This window comes from Labeo rohita, chromosome 16 (genome assembly GCF_022985175.1).
Source record: "Labeo rohita strain BAU-BD-2019 chromosome 16, IGBB_LRoh.1.0, whole genome shotgun sequence".
Classification (NCBI taxonomy): domain Eukaryota; kingdom Metazoa; phylum Chordata; class Actinopteri; order Cypriniformes; family Cyprinidae; genus Labeo; species Labeo rohita.
In genome coordinates this window covers 19,011,076-19,030,272 of record NC_066884.1, presented here as the reverse complement: position 1 = coordinate 19,030,272, position 19,197 = coordinate 19,011,076, and the positions used below count along the sequence as shown (strand labels likewise).

At 38.5% G+C, this 19,197-nt stretch overlaps 1 protein-coding gene across 1 annotated transcript; it reads left to right on the top strand.

Annotated features, from left to right (window-relative positions):
* The first annotated feature begins 479 nt into the window (after positions 1-479).
* si:dkeyp-84f3.5 (uncharacterized protein LOC334144 homolog) lies at positions 480-8,342 on the top strand. The gene is made up of 3 exons (XM_051132116.1): positions 480-721; positions 1,509-1,592; positions 4,890-8,342. Exon 3 carries the CDS (start codon positions 5,338-5,340, stop codon positions 7,069-7,071), a length of 1,734 nt encoding a protein of 577 aa, XP_050988073.1. The 5' UTR covers positions 480-721; positions 1,509-1,592; positions 4,890-5,337; the 3' UTR covers positions 7,072-8,342.
* The last annotated feature ends 10,855 nt before the right edge of the window (positions 8,343-19,197 follow it).

Here is a 19,197-nt window from a genome sequence, read left to right as displayed (position 1 = left end):
GGTCCAGGGTCACAAATATACAAATATATCAAGCAATCTCAAAAATATGAAGTCATAAAGCTGCATAATTACAAAATAATTTTCTTCCAAATTCCAGCTGTTTTGCAATGTCACACTGTAAGGTAAATCAGTTTCCCAAAATAGTTCATATTTCATTCTTCCTAAATTATTTAATGATAACAACACTCCTATGCTGCACAGCATGTGCAAGAAAACAATCTGTGGGTTTAAAAAAAGCCTCACATTACAAAATCGTCTTATAATGTTCCAGGACAGACAAATGTTTACATAAAGCAGTGCCAAATTAACTCAAAACAACAGATTTTGATAACATGATTTAAGAAGTACATGCATGCACTAAATATCAAAGGAATTAACAATCATTATTTATAGATTTTCCTCCTCCATTTCGTTGCTCTCATTAGCCGCGTCTACGCTCCAGTCCTGTGGGTGGCGGTATTGCTGCACAGCACATCTTACGCGAAGAAGAATGCCTAAAGGAAGCTTTCGTTTTTCTTTCCACCCCCTTCTGTTCTCGAGGATTTAGAGTTGTTTAGGATAAACTACAACTAGTTGAGGTGACTGGTCAAAAAACCAAAAACAATCTACGATACACGTTGAATTCGCAAGAGATCGCACTACAGCTACACACTAAACAGAAAGGTGACGGAAAGTTGCTACCCGCGTTTGAGGCTCTTCTGAAGTGACATCTATCGACGAGGTAATTCGCGGATACATGTGCCTGTTTTCATTTGTAGATACTGTGTTATTAAAGTATGGATTTTTTCAGTATCCCGCACACATACTCTCGGTTGTGTTTTACTTACGTAGCGTAATCTACATGTTTTCTACGAGTAAATCAACTTCGCTAAGCTAGCGTGTTGTTTAGCCTTATTATAATGTGGCGTTACTAATGTAAAGATGTTGCGCCTGTTACGCGTTGCTGTTTTTGTTTTAAACTGTAAATTTTCCCTTAATCTTACCGTTGTTACAGACGTGTACATTTACCGTCAATTTACCTTCATTACATTTGTGGTTGTTGTTGTTTTTAAGGATATTATTGCATGCCGTCATTTGAGATCCATAAACAGCCTGATTTGGTTGCTGAATTTGTAAATATCCCACGATGCCTTGACCCTTAAAAATATCAAGAACATAAAAAGTACCTCAAAAATTACTTGTTGCTACTCAATTGAGCTTATTGCTCTTAATATAACATGCTTATGAAGTTCCACGTTTTGTAAGCTGCTTTGAATAAACGTGTCTGCTGAATAAATACATGTAATGACAATGTAGTTTTAGCATCGATGTGTATTGTGTAACCATCACTGATTTTAGGTCTCTATGGATTAATTCTATGCTACTAAGTTGTATTTTTGTCTGTGCATGAATTTCTAGTCAGCATGTCATTTTAAGAAATTGTTAAGACGGTAAGGAAATGTACCAGACACTTGTTCAGTATTGCTACATACAGGCTTTACAAATGGTTGTTTTCTTGTCTTTGTCAGTTTTTAGAAATACTGGGTGATTTCTGCTGTTTGACCTGGTTGCTGTAAATGGGGAGAGATCAATTTTAAAACATCAGGATTGCGGTGAGTAAAAATTAAACTCCTGATTTTCTTATTTTGTATACTTGTTGGGTATTTTAGAAGACTATTTTTATGTGAGAAAATGCTGCCTTCCATTGCACTTGGGGAACTCATACCACATTCATCACACATTCAAGTTGGAAACATAAGGAAGTAGCATAAACAAAAGAAAAATATTATAGACAATATAGATATGTTGTATTATGTTATAGTGTATCTGCAATCAAATTGACACACAACTTGTGTATGATCTAAAATTTAGAATTTTACACTTAAATATGCCTATGCAAATGTTATTATGTAAACAAGCATATTAAGGGTCAATTTTTCATCTGAAAGCTGAATAAATAACTTTTCCATTGATGCATGTTTGTTAGAATAAGACAATATTTGGCCAAGATACAACTATTTGAAAATCTGGAATCTGAGGGAACAAAAAAAATCAGAAAATATTGAGAAAATCACCTTTAAAGTTGTCCAAATGAAGTTCTTAGCAATGCGTATGTGACCCTGAACCACAAAACCAGTCTTATGTTGCACGAGTATATTTGTAGCAATAGCCAAAAATACATCAGATGGGTCAAATTTATCGATTTTTCTTTTATGCCAAAAATCATTAGGATGATAAGTAAAGATCATGTTCCATGAAGATATTTTGTAACTGCAACTTAATTTTTGATTAGTAATATGCATTGCTATGAACTTAATTTGGACAACTTTAAAGGCGATTTTCTCAGTATTTTGATTTTTTGCACCATCAGATTCCAGATTTTCAAATAGTTGTATCTCGGGCAAATATTGTTCTATCATAACAAACCATACATCAACGAAAAGCTTATTTCAGCTTACAGATGATGTGTAAATCTCAATTTCAAGAAATTGACACTTATGACTGGTTTTGTGGTCCAGGGTCACATATTACTAATCAAAAATTAGGGATTTATAAAAATATCTTCATGGAACATGATCTTTACTTAATATCCCATTGATTTTTGGCTTAAAAGAAAAAAAAACAAACAATAATTTTGGCCCATACAATGTATTGTTGGCTATTGCTACAAATATACCCGTGCTACTTACGACTGGTTTTGTGGTCCATTTAATTGTTTAGGGTTGTAGTTACGATATTTCTAAAGTGCACATAATACACAGTGTGTTGGTTGCTGTATATTTGGTTTTTATTTTGCGTATGAGCCAGCTGTACACACCGATTAGCTGATCATTCTGATGCACACCAGAAAATTGCTTGCGTGAGAAAGCAGTTTGAGGTGCAAAACTGCTGTTCCTGTTAAATACACCCCTGTCAATACCTACTACACCATTAGTTCTCAACACATTTATTTATTATTTTTATCACATTCACAGTATGTACATTGTGAAGAATGCAGATTATTTGTTTACATGGCAGGTGTTAAACTGATTTATCTTGCTTCCTTAAATGTCTTAAGGAAAACTGTTTTTTTGCATTTATGTGATGGTTCAGAATTCTGCTTACTGCAAAAACCTTGGAATATGCCATTTTTTAAAGTGCATGTAAATGGGGCCATTGGCTCCAGGGCAGTGTTGCCTCTTGCCTAGCCTAACCTTATAGCACAATCCCTGATAGCTTTCTTTTTCAAGGCCCTTTAAAAGCATTAGTGGTGTAAAAAAATAAATTACTTGCAGACAAATCCATCCACACTAGGGCTGCACGATTATGACCTTGAAATGGTAATTGCCATTATTAATTACAGTTATCACAATTTACATTGAATGATGTTTTGATTAGTTTTGTACCATTGTTTGAAGCACTGCATGCCACATTTTTATATAGTTTCTTCTTTAAATATAAAAAAGTTAAAATTTTAAAATTACTCCCCACCCCACATCTTAAGCAAGCAGCATAATGTAAGTGTTTTTTGTTTTGTTTTGTTTTGACAATTGCACCTTTGAATGATTACATAATTGTGGCATCTGTAATTGTAATCACGATTAGAAATTTGATTAATCGTGCAGCCCTAATTCACACCAAGAACAAAATGATTATCTATTGGACTAAAGAGAATAAAGTTATTTGATAGTTCAGCATTTGCATTTCCCTTTGCATTTTGAAGAATATAGTGGGGTTTTTTATACCAGTAAAGAGCACTCTTGAAATCTGCTTTTGCAAAAAATTTTACTTACCTTATCTTAAAAGAAATTGAATGTTTTAATGATTTATGTAAGTGTAGTGCAAAATGGAGACAAAAGAATGTTGATCAAGATAAACTGTATGTCTCGTTGGCAAAAGTGTGAATATTTACTAATTATTTTATGCAATCCACTTGTTAATCGCTGTCTATTCTGCATTTATTTACACTTTCCTATATCAGTTTGCTTCAACACTTGTATACAATCTTTTACATCTTGTCATCCTTGCAATAAATTCGATCAAATTTGCATTAAATTTGCAAAAAAAGTCATTTTAAAATTCAATACAAATGTATTAAAATATTTATTCTATTTGTTGTGCTATCATAAAAAATGCGTAAGAGTTTGATTCAGTTATTTATAGTTTATATTATATGTATATAACACACTGAAAATTACTGAAGAACATACTGATACATAGAAATTATACTGCTTTCACTACATTTCCACTACATTGTTTTTAAATGTTCCAAGTTAGACATTTCCCTGCATAATTTACAGTATTATCTGATAGAGAGTTTATTTAAGTAAAATGGATATTATTATCAAGATGTGCTCAAAATACTCTTAATTGAGAGCTTGTGAATCAGATTTGAAATAATTTGGAGAATCTATATTTATACATAGCCCCAGCACAAATACTTCAATGGTAGTACTTTGGGCTCATTTAGATGATGTAGATGTTTATATAATAACTACCCTGGGCTGCGTTTCCCAAAACTATCATAAGCCCAAGTGGATTGTTTAAAAGTATGTATAATGATAACATTTAATTATGAATTATTACTTGAGATAGATAGATAAATACTTTATTAATCCCAATGGCAAATTCACAAATTCCAGCAGCATCCACATTTAAGGCATCAAGTTCTCCATAAATACAAAAACAAATACAAATAAATATAAATGTCCTGTGCAATCAATAAATATCCAGTGCAATCAAATATTCAAAATAAAAATAATTAAGTGCAATGTGTGCAAATTACAATTGTAATGTCGTTCAGAAGCTGGAAAAGGCTGCCACACACAGTAGCGCCGGAAGTGTTTAGCCTTGAGAATTAAGAATTGTCACTTGCAACAAAATTGATTTGTGTCTTACTTTTCCTCTCCTTTCTTTTTTTTTTTTTACAGATGGCAATATCTGAAATGCAAGCAAGCACCTGAAACAAGGCAGGCCATACATAACGAGGTTTTCATCCTTGTATTATGCTCAAATGTCACATTTTCCAACGGAGTTGGAGAATTGATGATTGTTTTGACAATCAAAAAGACTTTTGAGGATAGATTTTTAATCCTTTTGGGAATTTTCTGTTTTATTGAAGTTGGTGGAGTTGCCATTTTAGAAATGCTGTGACCAGTTGTGGCTATTTATTAAAAGCATATAGAAACCTAGCCATGTTTTATAGCAACTAAAGTGAAATTAGATTTTTAACAGACATTATTTGCAGGAAAATAATTCCAGTAGGCAAAGTTATCATGTTTTGATAGATTTTTTTTAAACATCTCACATAATATATCATGTTCTCTGTTTCCTAAACGATCGATTTTATACCTCAAAGAGGCTACATTTGGCTTTGTCATGATGGCTTACTCAACGGACCCTATGCAAGAGTTAAGTGCAGGAGATGCCTTCATCTGCACAGAGTGTGGTGAAGGGTTTAGTCAGTACCCAAAACTAGTCGAACACATGGCCATTCATGGACTTACTGACATCTTTTCCTCTGATGGTTTAAGCATTAGTAATGGTAGTTGTATCAACGCATCCATTGAGGTTGCTCTCCATGAAAACGGAATGCTCACTGTGGTTGATCGATCTGTGTTGTCTAACTTTACTTTCTTGTTTGGGAAACCTACACCCAAGTCATTATGGTGCCAACCCCCTATTCAAGCCCCTTTGACTTCATCTAAGATACCAGAGAAGGAGTACACTCAGTTTAAGTGTGAAAGATGTGGACAAGTGTTCAAAACCCCAAAGAGCTTACTGCTGCATCAGCAGTACCGTGCCCTTGAGCAGGGGTTCAAATGCACTCTGTGCTGCAAGGTGTTTGATGACCGGGAGAGTCTGCAGAGCCACCTTCAAAACCATGCTCATGAGCGCTTTTATAGTTGTGGACACTGTGGAAAGCGATTCTTAAGACAAGAGACCTTACTGTTACACCAGAAACAGTGGCATGGATCTGTTGGTTCCAAGACTTCAAGTAGATCCATGGAAAACCAAGAGAATAACATGGGCAAGTCTTACCCTTGCAAAGTTTGCGGCTTGCGCTTCTTTTGGTTGTCTGACTTGCAAAGCCACCTAAACAGTCATTCTCGTGTCAACAAGCCATCCAGTGATGTAACACAAAAACAGGAAACACTTGGGGAAGAAGAAAGTATGAAAAATGGTAATTCAGTTAATGAGCCATGTCGTTGTGGCCTGTGTGGGGAACATTTCAGCCAAATTGCAGATTTAAGAGAGCATCATAAAAAAGCGCATCCAGATGAGGTTGAATTAAAGGACTCTTTAGGTTTATCGACTAAGATGAAACTGCAGGAGCATGGTGTAATGCGACAAAAGCAGCGAGTTGATCCACTAAGGCCAAGCATAAAAGGAAGACCTAGAGGAGTGAACAGAGCCAGTTTTGGTGGCAAACTATTCTCCTGCAAACTCTGCCATCGTGTGTTTGTACACTCAAGCAGTCTCTCTCGCCATATGCGTTACCATAAGGGTACTCTGCATGCTTGCAATTATTGTGGAAGACACTTTCCACAAAGATGTGATGTCACAAGGCACATGGCCATGTACCACAGTTCAGCACTTCAATCCAGGGCACCTGGGGAGTCAAAGACACAACATGGGGATAAAAACAGTGAATGGAAACCTGCGGAAGTATTGACACAAACAAAAAGTGACAGTCAACAAGAAGAACTTGAAGAAGAAAATCAGCCCAAGCCAGATGACCTGTTACTTGGTTCTCCTTATAAGGGAACCTACAAACCAAGAATGAAGTACAAATGCAAAGAATGTTGTAGAGTCTTTGGGCTGCTTAGTGTTTATCGGCGACACATGTATTACCACAAGCGAAGTCCCTGCAAGGTTTTGCTCAGTTGCCCTCTCTGTCCAAGCCGCTTCACATTCCTTTCTGCTTTAGATCGCCATCTTGTATATCATCATAAAGGAGACTCTGAGAATGATGGCGCAAATCCTCCTGAGACTAATGTACTTGATTCCGAAAATCAACAAGGAGATGCTGAAAACCCTGATACAAATGCTGGTAATAATGGCATGCCGTCGGAAATACTGAATGAATCCACTGAATGTTCTCAGACCTAGAGATCCACAAAATGGCCAAAAGTGTATGGACACTCTTATCTAATGAACAAGTTTGGCTAGTCCAGCAATTATAAATGCTCAACTATAAAACCGAGTATTATGTGCTTCATTAAGTGAGGACTCTTTTTCAATTCCAGGAGGCCAATGACCCTTTGCACAAAGTGATGCCCTACAGTTTCAGGTTTTGGAGAATGTAAATGACATGCACAGATCCAATACCAAGCACCTTTGGGATGGATTGGGAACACAGACTATATTAGTTATTGCAGTTTTTGCCTAACCTTCTTGATTCTCGTGTCTGGAGTAAGTCCCTGCAACAGTTTCCCATCACAGAATAGTGGAGTCTGGTTATAGCAGCAAAACAAATTACATTCTTTTGAAAGTAAATGGTTGACGAGCATCATTTCCCCCAAAGGCATTTAGGAGCAAACTGGCTCTGTCCTTTTGGAAAAGAAAAGGGCCCTCCTGACATAGTTGCAACAAAGTTGGAAGCACAGAATACTCAAGTAAATCATTGAAGAGTTTGGTTTTAAGATTACAATTCTGACCAGAATGCCTGGAGAAATAGCCTTTCTAATAACTTGAGAATTAGAAGAGAGTGTCCACAATGAAGATATAATGTATATCAGAATTTTCAGAATGCTTGTAGTTAGAGTTATTAACATACGTTTTTTTTTTTTTTTTTTTTTTTATTGTTGTACTTCTGTAGCATTTGGCTCCTCGGGTGTACCAAATACTGTTTCCCATGTGTCTCATGTATGCTGCGTTTGTTGTATATAAAGGTGTTTCCCCCAAAATTCTCATTTGCATTTTCCAATTTTTTGAATTGGCAGTTCAAATTCTTATTCAAAGTAGGTGTTGACAGTATGGATTCACAAACCAAAGGGACCTATATAGGAACCATTATGATGACCAGATTGTTTGAAATTTTACTCATGAACTGATGAATTTGGAGCAAAGCAGAAGTTATTAATCCTGGACTTATTCATGTCATTTGAACTGTCTTTGCTAAAACTTGGTTCAAGAACACACTTCTGCTGCAGTTATGGAAGTATGTATTTTAGCTGTATGTTTTTTATAATTTAACCCCCACCCCCAAGTCAAAGTCTACACAGACTAAGCACAGGCTTTTTTGTACAAATTGTATTTTTTATTTTATATAAGTGGTGGTGCGAAACACATTTTGACTGTTCTTAAATATCGGTTACATAGTCTGTGCACGTCTGGTTTCACTTGTTTATAAATAAAGACAATTCTGTTTTCCACTTTGAGGCATTGTAATTGTTACTTTTATTTTTTCATGTACCAAAGATGTAAATTATTGTTTGTATGCATGCAAATATTAGTAGACATTTCTTTTACCTTATGTCAGGTTTAAAACACACTGTAGTCTTGAAAACTTTAAATTTTGTTGCAATAATTTTGACGATTTCACTTATTTATCATGAGGAGTCAAAGGCACACTCTATTCATTTTCTCATTGACAAATGAGTAGTACTTGTGAAAAAATATGGTTAAAATAATACACTGTAGCTAAGAAAAAATTGTTTTAGGTTTTGAAAACCTCCTGTGTCATGCTACATTGACACATTCTAATGACTGGAAACATCAAAATCAGTGAGTGCACTTTTGTGAGAATTAATTCTATGGGAAGACTGCATATGTATACTTGTATAATGTTATGTAGATTGGTTTACACCATATGAACTGTTTAACTACAAAAATGTATACCAGTATAATGGAAAATTGCATATGGCTTTTGCATTTGTTTCTGCGAAGAGAGAAGCCACTTTTTTTTCCTCTGTGGTAATCAACGTCATGCTACAGATTCTGTTTTATATAACAATCAAACTGTACCTAATCCTGTTACACAAGGTCTTTCAATTTTGCTTAGTCAACTCCCGGTTCTGTCAGTGGTGTGGTGTTAATTTAGAGTTATGTCTAACACACATTGATCATATCCGTTTGTTTGGGGGCATTTTTTTTAAAACTAAGATTCATTTCTTTTGTTTGCAGTGGATGAAAAGACAAAAACAAAAAAAAAAAAGCTGAATCCCAGCTTCTAACACAGAAATCCTGGATCCCTAGATTTAATAATTGGTAACAGACTTTAGGCAATTTGACTGTTGACATACAGCCATCAGTGACATTCTTACGTCAATGTGTACTGGTTGTTTGGTCTAATTTTCTTTTGCCAACTCTTAAATTCTTATGTTTGAAAGGTACCTTCTTCCAGCTGCTGTTGGTGACCACTTTACACCAGTCTGGCATTGATTGATTTGAACCATTCATGGGTGCTTAGGTTCTTCTACCATAGTTTGAATAAGTGGTGTCTGATATGTGTTAAAACTACCACAGAACTGAAGACTCTGGCATAGGGTGCCTTGTGTTTGTACATGGAACCAGCATTTTCAAAGATCAATGAACTAAACTAATGGTCATGAGTAAATGACCCTAAACAAAAATCGAAACACCTAGGAATGAAAAGACTGGACTCTCTTGAAGTGGTAAATAGTGAGTGGCACTGTATATTGGTACAAATGTACATTTTGGTCAATCCTGGGCACTGTCAGCCAGTAAATAGCTGAAGGAATATCAATACTGAAAATATGATATATCTTATATATATATCTTATCTTGTCCATGGAGTAGTCTGAAAGGGATTGTGCTGAACCTTTTCAATAGTTGCCTTTTTTTGTTTTTTTAAATCTACTCTGAACTCATCATGGGTATTATTTGTATTAATTCTTGCAGATCCCCTCATAAGATAGTCTTGGAATACGCAAAACTCTAGACATTTCCATGTGATACCATAGACCTAGTAGTACAGCAGTACACCCCTTAGACAAAGATGTCGCTAGTGGGGTGAAAAGGGTGATAGAGTGCATAGGACCCTGAGGTTGACAGGGGCCAACTACTCCTCCACCCCCCACCACTGAATGTGAGGTCACAATCGTGACCCTCCCCCACTGATTTTGAGGGGGCCCCCATATTAAATTGAGAGCACAGGGCCCAGAATTCCTAGCGAAGTCACTGCCCTCAACCCACACCCAAACACGATTCTTAGAGGGCCCGAGTCAAAATAGAGATCTGGGGTACCAGAAACTATAGCGGTGCCACTGTATTTTGGACTCTCAGAAAGTGCGGTGTTTTGGAATGGCTATGGTTTTGTGGGGCTAGGTCAGGTTAGTAGATATGCATGTAAAGTAACCGAAACAATCTGATCATTTGGAGTGCTGTTAATTTTAAGAAAATGACACCCTCTATTTCCAGTTACTGTTAATTTGCCTAGTCATGTCATTAGGAAATGTAATTATAGTCCAGTATCCAGCTGTAGATAGAATTGCAGAAGCTCAAATTCTAAGGTTTCTAGAACAGCTTGTTGAAAAAAGGCCAGAACGTTGGCGCCAGTGGTCTCATTGGAAGCATGCCGACACGTGGTGCCGTTGCACTTCGGGTGTCCAGACTTCAATTCCCAGCTAGCGGACCTTTTCTGATTCCATCCCCCTCTCTCTCTCCCACTTTGTTTCATGTCCACCTACTGTCCTATCTATAAAAAAAAAAGTATAAAACTTTAAGAAAAAGCAAACCATAACAAGATTAACCAACCATTCAGGTGATCAAGGCAAGTATAGGGAATTATTCCAAGGATTTATACAGTGGAGCAGCTTATATGCAATGGATTTAATATTTGTATTTTTGGTATATGTCTAATATCCAAATGGTAGAGACAGATATTACATTTGCTGATATGATGTGACCACCTCTGGAAGAATCTGGGAATATACTTCAATCGTTATTTGAAAAAAAACAACACTATCAGCACCATTAGCTTTGTGGGCAGTGTGTCAATTTATAACGCCATTGTGCTTCAGGTGTCCGAGTTCGAGTACTGGTTTGCAGACCTTTCCCAAACCTGTCCCCTTCTCTCTCCCATTTTGCTCCCACATTACTGTCCTTTCATAGTAAATAAAAATGCCTAAAATTAATCTTAAAAAAAACAAAGAAAAACACTGCATGGTTTTTACTGTAAGTAATAGATGGCATCTCTTTGTAAACAGGTATAGAGGTTTGTTTAAAGTTCCTAAATTGTGCTTGTTGAAATTGAGTTTTATGTTCCTCCTTTGTTATGTAACCGTGTAGTATTTGGAAAACCAGAAAAACAACCTGTATCACACAGTGTGCTGCTAACACCCACAAAGTCTTCACTACATTCTTGTCTAAACTCTGTCTGCCTCCATTTTCTCCCCCTACCTCTTGGACTGATTATGTCTTTGCCACATTTTTCCACTGACAAGGTCGAAACCAGTTGTCTGCTCTAGACACACACAAACATGCATGACTCACATGCTACTCTTCTCTCCTCTCTCAGAATTGGTGTTTCCAGACTATTATACTGTGATGTCCCCTAGATCATATCTTCTCTCAGTTTCCTCAAACCATCTCTCTTACACTTACCTGTTCTCACACACATCTTGAACATGTCTTATTGTGTAAGTTCAGTTATCCCCACGGTAACCCTCCTCAAACCAATACTTGACACTGCAGCATCAGATTTCCATTTCCATTAATGTATTCAGCAGGGGCATTTATCCAAAGCCACTACAAGTGAATTCAAGACTCAAACCAATGGTGTTTGTGATGTTTGTGTCATGCTTTACCAGTTGAACTGGTAAGTATTATATAAGACAGGTCTGAATTTTTGATTCCTGTCCAAAAAAACTGAAAAAAGTTATCTTCAACTTTTTGCATTCCTTTCACAGAGCGACCTGCAGGATAAAGTCATTCTGGCTTCAAAAGAGGACATTTCACATAGACTACCATGCTTCCCTTTCCCGAAGCCCTAGTACTCTGGCAAGAGCTACTTCAAGATCATCTACCTTGAATCTGCTTGATGGGTCCGCTGCCTTTGCCAACATCTACCCATCATGTTCTATCAACCCTATCAGCATTGTGCATCAATGATTTTGCTACTTACTGCTTTGAGTCCTATTTTACAGGCATATCTGTCCAAGTTTCATGGTTGGGAGGAGTATCTGATTCACAACTAACCACCAGGCTAAACATTGGAGTACCCTAGAGTTCAATGCTTGACTCTCTCCACTTATTTACAGAGGTGTTTTTGAACTTTTTAGAAATTTATATTTCTACATAAATATAACCCAAAAGATCATCAGATTTTTACAAGTCCTGAAAGTAGGCAAACCGATCCAATAAAACAAATGAGCCAAAAATATTGAGCTAAACATTTCTTGTAACTGCTGATCAGTCCTGCACAATAACTTGAAGGAATTTTAGCTCATTCTTCAGTACAGAACCCCCTCAACTCTGTGATGTTGGTGGGTTTCCTCCTATAAACTGCTTGCTTCAAGTCCTTCCACATTTCAATTGGGTTAAGGTCTGGACTTTGACAAAACGGTCGATTCTTTGGTAGAACGACTTGTACTTGTGGTTGTTGTATTGCTGCATGACCCCCTTCCTCTTGAGATTCAGTTCTTGGACATATCTGACATTTTCTTTTAGGATTTGCTGGTATAATTCAAAATTCATCGTTCTGTCAGTTATGGCAAGCTGTGCTGGCCATGATGCAGTAAAATAGGCCCAAACCATGATACTACCACCACAATGTTTCACAGACGTGAAAAGGTTCTGATGCAGGAATGCAGTGTTTTCTTTCTCCAAACATAATCCAGAATTTCTATTTTGGTGTCATCCATCTATTAAACCTTTCTCCAATAGTCCTCTGGTTTGTCCCCATGAGTTTTACCAAACTGCAGACAGGCAGCAATGTTCTTTTTGGAGAGCAATGGCTTTCTCCTTGCTACTCTGCCTTGCACGGCATGGTTGTTCAGTGTTCTCCTAATGATGGACGCATGAACATTAACATTAGCTAAAGTGAGAAAAGCCTTTAGTTGGTTAAAAGTTACCCTGGGGTCCTGTGCAACCTCCTAGACTGCTTTAGAGTGATCTTTGTTGGTCAACCACTCCAGGGGAGGGTAACAATAGTCTTGAATTTCCACCATTTGTACACAGTCTGACTGAATTTGTGGAGTCCACATCCATGGTCCAGATATGGTTTTGTAACCTTTTCCAGCCTAATGAACAACAACTCTTTTTCTAAGGTCTTCAGAGATCTCCTTTGTTGGTGCCATAATACACTTCCACAAACATAGATAGATCTTTGTTCTTTAAATAAAACAAGGCACACATTGACACCTGATAGTCATCCCATTGATTGAAAACACTTCTGAACAGATGGACTTTAATTTGGACTTCAAATGAACTGTTAGCCCTAGAGGTTCACATACTTTTTGCCACTCACAGACAAGGAATATTGGATCGTTTTCCAGAAATAAATGACAAAGTATATATTTTTGTCTCAAATGTCAAAAAATTCTAAAGGGTTAATAAACTTTTAAGCATCAGTGTTAGCACCACTACTTAACACAGATTTACTGGTCATTCCAACCGGATAACCCCACACTTTCATCCTGTTTTTTAACATCATGAATGAAGAAGAAATGTCATGTCCAGGTCAACCTCAAAGGCTGAACTCCTTGACATAACCAGCCAGGCCATCAACTGAACACAACACCACCAAACAGCTAGACTCAGCAACAATAGCAGGCATGTTTTGGAAGTATTTAACAACCACCCAAATAACTGCCCAGTTTATGGTCTTTAACATAAAGAAAATTAGCTGACACCAGTCTGATATGCTGTGTTGCTCTGGGTACACACTCTTTTCATCCTAAAATGGAAAATTGGAACACTTTACTATCTGGCCTTCCAGCTGTCAAGACTTGCAGTTGATCCAGAATGTATGAGAGCATCTGGTCTTCAGTCAGCCAAAATTGTGCACCATGTCACACGTTTCTTGGCTCACCGCCTATAGGCATCTGCATCAAATTCAAGGCTCTGATGCTAGCATACCAAGCCACCTCTCTGTCTGCATTCTCCCATATTCTGGAGTCAGTAAAAGAACACATGATGGTGCCATCACAGTGTGGCACAAGATCACTTCCAAAAGCCTTCACACTGTCCCTCTTCCTTGGCAGTGGAATAAAGTCTCAACCTTTACCCTAACAGTGCAATCCACTATCACAGTTATACCACACTTGTACCTCATAGAAATTTTGTTTGATGTGATATTTGTTCTTTTGGGTCTATCTCTGTTGCGTTTATCTCTGTTATTGCGTCTATCTCTGTTATTCTTATTGTTAATTTGCATTGGCTAAAGTATCCTCTAAATCAGTGGTCCCCAACCACATTCCTGGAGTTCCCCCAAACACATTTTGCATCTCGTTTGTCTGACAAATCCATTTCAGTTCTTGAAGTCTCTACTAATGAACTGATGATCTGAATCAGGTGTGTCTGATTAAGGAGACATGGAAAACATGCAGTGTTGAGGGGCCTTCAGGACCATGGTTGGGAACCACTGCTCTAAATCACTGTGCCAAGGTTCTGTCACTTTGGTCGGTTTATTCTTGGATTGGTGATAGAACTCTGACACTCCTATTATCTTGCCCTTGTGAGCATGTGATTCTGAGTTCACTCAGGCCGTATGCTTTTCTGTCCATGTTAGGTATTTTGTGTGCAGTGCATGGTCTTCAGATCCTGACACTTAAGTCTAGTTTGGTTTCAGTTCTGTGCCAGAGTTCGGGCATTCATGCATGGTGTGTTGTCTTTTTTTTTTTTGTCAGTGCATGGGATGAGCATTCACTTATCCTCTATGCCAGGGCTGTCAAACTCCGGTCCTGGAGGGCCGCAGCCCTGCAGAGTTTAGATGCAACCCTAATTAAACACACCTGATCCAACTAATCAAGTCCTTCAGGCTTAATTGAAAACTACATAGTATGTGTGTTGGAGCAAGGTTGGAACAAAACTCTGCAGGGCTGCGGCCCTCCAGGATCTGAGCTCTGGTCTCGCTGTGTGAGCATTTGAGTTTCAAGTTCGCTCAGGCTGAATGATCTTCTGTCCATGTGTGTTGTGTTCTGTGTGGCACGTTGTTCATGTTTACATCAGCTGCATTGGTGTGAGCATATGGCTTTTCATGGTTGTTTCTATGAGCCATGTGCTGTCCTGTCTATGGCTTTTCATGGTTGTTTCTATGAGCCATGTGCTGTCCTGTCTAATGTCTAACCACACCCTTCTTGTTAACCACGCCCTTACTGTCCTCCCTTGTTATCTGCTTTGTTTGTTCTCTCTATTTAGGCCTAGTCTAAACGTAGACAAGTATTTTTGAAAAACACGTTATGAAGTGCTGTCAAGAGCATGCGAAACCAACAGGTGGCGATATAACCTTAACCGTAAAGCCATATTGGCCAGTCAGAAGCCTGAAAAAAAACACACACTCCGATGTCACAAGACAAAATCTATGGTTTCACCGGCTATGGCTTTGCGTGTGGATGACCGGGCAATCTACTGTTTTGAAAATACCTGTGTTCATGTGGACAGGGCCTTAGGCCATGACTTTAGGGGGCAGTCCTGACTTAATGGTTAGAGAGTCGCACTTGTAACCCAAAGGTTGTGGGTTCGAGTCTCCTTACCGGCAGGAATTGTAGGTGGGGGAAGTGAATGTACAGCACTCTGTTCCACCTCTTCCACCCTTGAGCAAGGCACCAAACCCCCAACTGCTCCCCGGGCACCGTTTGTTCACTACTCGCTACTCACTGCGTGTGCACTTGGATAGGTACACACAAATTCCGAGTACGGGACACGATACTTGGCCATACGTCATGTCCTTTCCTTTTCCATGTGTTTCCTTGCCAGTTCGTCATCAATGTTACCATCTTGTGCCCTGCGCTACGTGTTCCTGTTTCCTTTTTTTGATCTGTTTTCCTTTGCATTTGAGTCCTTGCCTCTTCCCTACTCGAACCCTGACACAGTGGTTCCCAACCATGTTCCTGAACCCCCAGCCCCCAACACTGCATGTCTTCGCATGTCAGTCACTATCAGTAGCATGTACAGGCACTACACAGCCCACAAGATTGCGTTTCTACCCAACCCTCCCACCCCCCGAACGTGATTTCTACCGATGGGGATTGATCCACCCATCCACCCTCCAATCCCCACATCCCCCACCCATCCCCTGAGGCACCCCAGAATGCAATTTCCACCAAGGGGGCTCCCCTGGGACCACTTGCAGAGGGCGCCCAAAACACTGACATGCCCCTGGTCACTATTCTCTACATTAGCCCACTAATATAGTCCAGTTGAAGGAGTGGTGAAAGGAAACGAGAGAGCGAATTCAGACACTAAATTGGCTAAATTGGGAAGGGCTGCTATTTTTGCAATTTGTGCTTGCTGCTTAATAATCATTTGAAACTTGCAGCTCCAGAGGTAATTAAAAAATGTATCTTCATGAAAACTAGTATATATAAACCTTAATTAAACAATATACTAATCATGTAAAAAGAAATGTATAGCTGTATGTATTACACTGTACACATATTGGATAAGTGGTTTGTAAGATGGATGGATAGGTGATTCAGCTGCATGCGCCATTCTGCGAAACACAGGAATTACTTCGGCACGACCCCCACAGTACATTATGGGTATTCTATAAACATTGTGTGTACATCGGTTGTACACCCGTTAATGCAATGCATCATGGGATAGAAAGAGTACGCTCGATATTGTTGACTATGGTTTCGGACACCACTACAAATGGCTATCCCTGCAAATAGTGCCCTTTTTAAATGTATGGGAGTGATTTCAGACACTGCCTCGAAGATCCAACAAGGGTGTGTCAAATAAGGGTGACCTAGCAAAATGTACAGTGTTGACCTCCAGGGCTCCAGGAACATGGTTGGGAACCACTGCTTTAATTCAGGAGTGCCCAATTTAAAGCTGCCTTCATGCCATGATAAAATAACCATAATTCCAAGGTAACAACATGTTACATTCTACTCTGAGCTGAATTATGTGTTTCGATGCCTTCATGCCATGATAAAATAACCATAATTCCATGGTAACAACATGTTACATTCTACTCTGAGCTGAATTATGTGTTTCTATGGCAACACTATCAACACCAAAATCTTTACGTGCTCCAGAATGTTCGGAGGTTTACGACTTGGACCATATGACAGATGTACCACCTAACTGGCGCCAAATTCATTTAGGCACTACTTTGGCGCTACCTCTGAGTCCGAGAACATGGGCCGCTCCGAGTAGAACGCCACATAATATCATCTTGGAATTACGATAATTACGACATGGTGTGAAGGCAGCAGAACTCCTAGAGGTCTATTCCAACACACCTACCTATATGTTTCTAGTAATCCTGAAGACCTTGATTAGCTGGTTCAGGTGTATTTAATTAGGTTGGAGCCAAACTCAGCTGGACATTGGCCCATTAGGAGCAGGATTGGGCACCCCTGCCGTAAATGGAAAAAAAAGTAAATAAAATGCTTATTTGCAGTGCCCTGTTCTATATTGTGGGTAGATCAACATGAAGAGTGTTAAAACAACTCATCTGATACATACTCTGTTAGCATCAGAAACTAGCAGAGAAACCAAAGATACGTCAAGCGACTCTGACATCAAGTGAGCCAGTGCCTCTCAAACCTGTCCAGGTGACACCCTGCCACCACACATTTTGGGTGTCTCACTTATCGAACATAACCATTTTGGCTTTAGCAGTCTCTGCTAATAAGTTGAATCAGGTGTGTTAGATGAGGGGAAACATCCTAAATATGTAGTGGTGGGGGCTCCCTAGGACAGGTTTCAGAAGTACCGAAGTAACCAACCTGGATAAATAAGTTTTGTGAAGGAAATTGGCAGTCAGTTTCAACCCTTTAAAACATTGATTGGTCAACCTCAACTACAACTCAAACTCTGTCTCAGACAAGACATACAACAAAAAAGGCCTAATGTTTTTAGAAAGGCTGTTACTTAGCACTGTGATCTGTAAAGTATTTACTGGTTCTTGGTCCTTGTACAAGTCAGCCTCAAGATTCAGATAAAACCCTGGATACCCAGACACAGAAAGAACCTACCTATACAGTGAAGGGTTACTTAACCTCCTCCATTGTAGAATTGGGCAAAGGCTGTTTTTTCCACTGACAGCATAAAAAAACATATAAAGGTTTCAAATGCTTGAAATTGATTCTTTTGGTTGAATCATTGAATAAATGGTGATATGTTTGTGTTGTGGAGAAATATGTCCTTTCTTACTCATCTACTCTAAGCATATACAGGTATATAGTGATCTTGTCTGCCATTCATAAAAAGTGATCACCAGTTGCTACTTGTTGGAACAGCACCTGCACCATTGTACATTGGTATTATTATATGCTGTACTGTATGATCTTGGTTTACAATAATTTACAAACATTTTTGTTGTTTCAGGTAAGGTATACAATGGGATTAGACTCTTGAGTCTTCTTATACCATGAGAGAATATCACAAGGGAGTTTGGTATTCCAAAACATTTGTGGATATCAGGTATCTAATGGACTTTCAAAGGCTACACAGGAGTGAACAAAACTGATCTGTGAAACTTGCCCATGTGCCCTTTCTGACTAAGAGCATGTCATTGGTTTTTCCAAATACACTTTTTCTTGTAGTCTTTTAGGCTGTAAGTGCCCATTGACACATTGCCCCCTACCTCCCATTTAGAGTCAATTCCTTGTACAATACCCTTTCTTAGCAGTCTTATGTAAACCTTGATAAGTCTTATTTCCACCAGAGTCAAGTATATGTATTGTTTCTATGGTCTTGTATTGAGCAAAGGCTGGTTAATTTAGTTTTTAGGGCCATTTTAGTGAATGGCACAACACTGTTAAGGTAAACTGGTATAAGAAGTCCTAACTGCTTGCCAAAGTCAGCAGCCTACCAAAGTGAATGCCATCTTATATTCTGGTAATACATATCAGTAGTTATTGAGTGCCCTCATTCAATCCCATAATGCACCCCATCTTCTCTGTTTATAACATGTGACCAGAATGTGTGGTTTTAACTTTTTTTCCCCCCTATTTAACTGTTGCCTTTCACTATGAGTGACAGCTCTCTAGTACTGTATCTATGCCCCTTGGAGGTACAACTCTGGGAAGTCTATATAACTGAAGTTCATCCAAGGGTAAGGTGTTGTGGTGATTCAAGAACAGTCAACATCAAGAA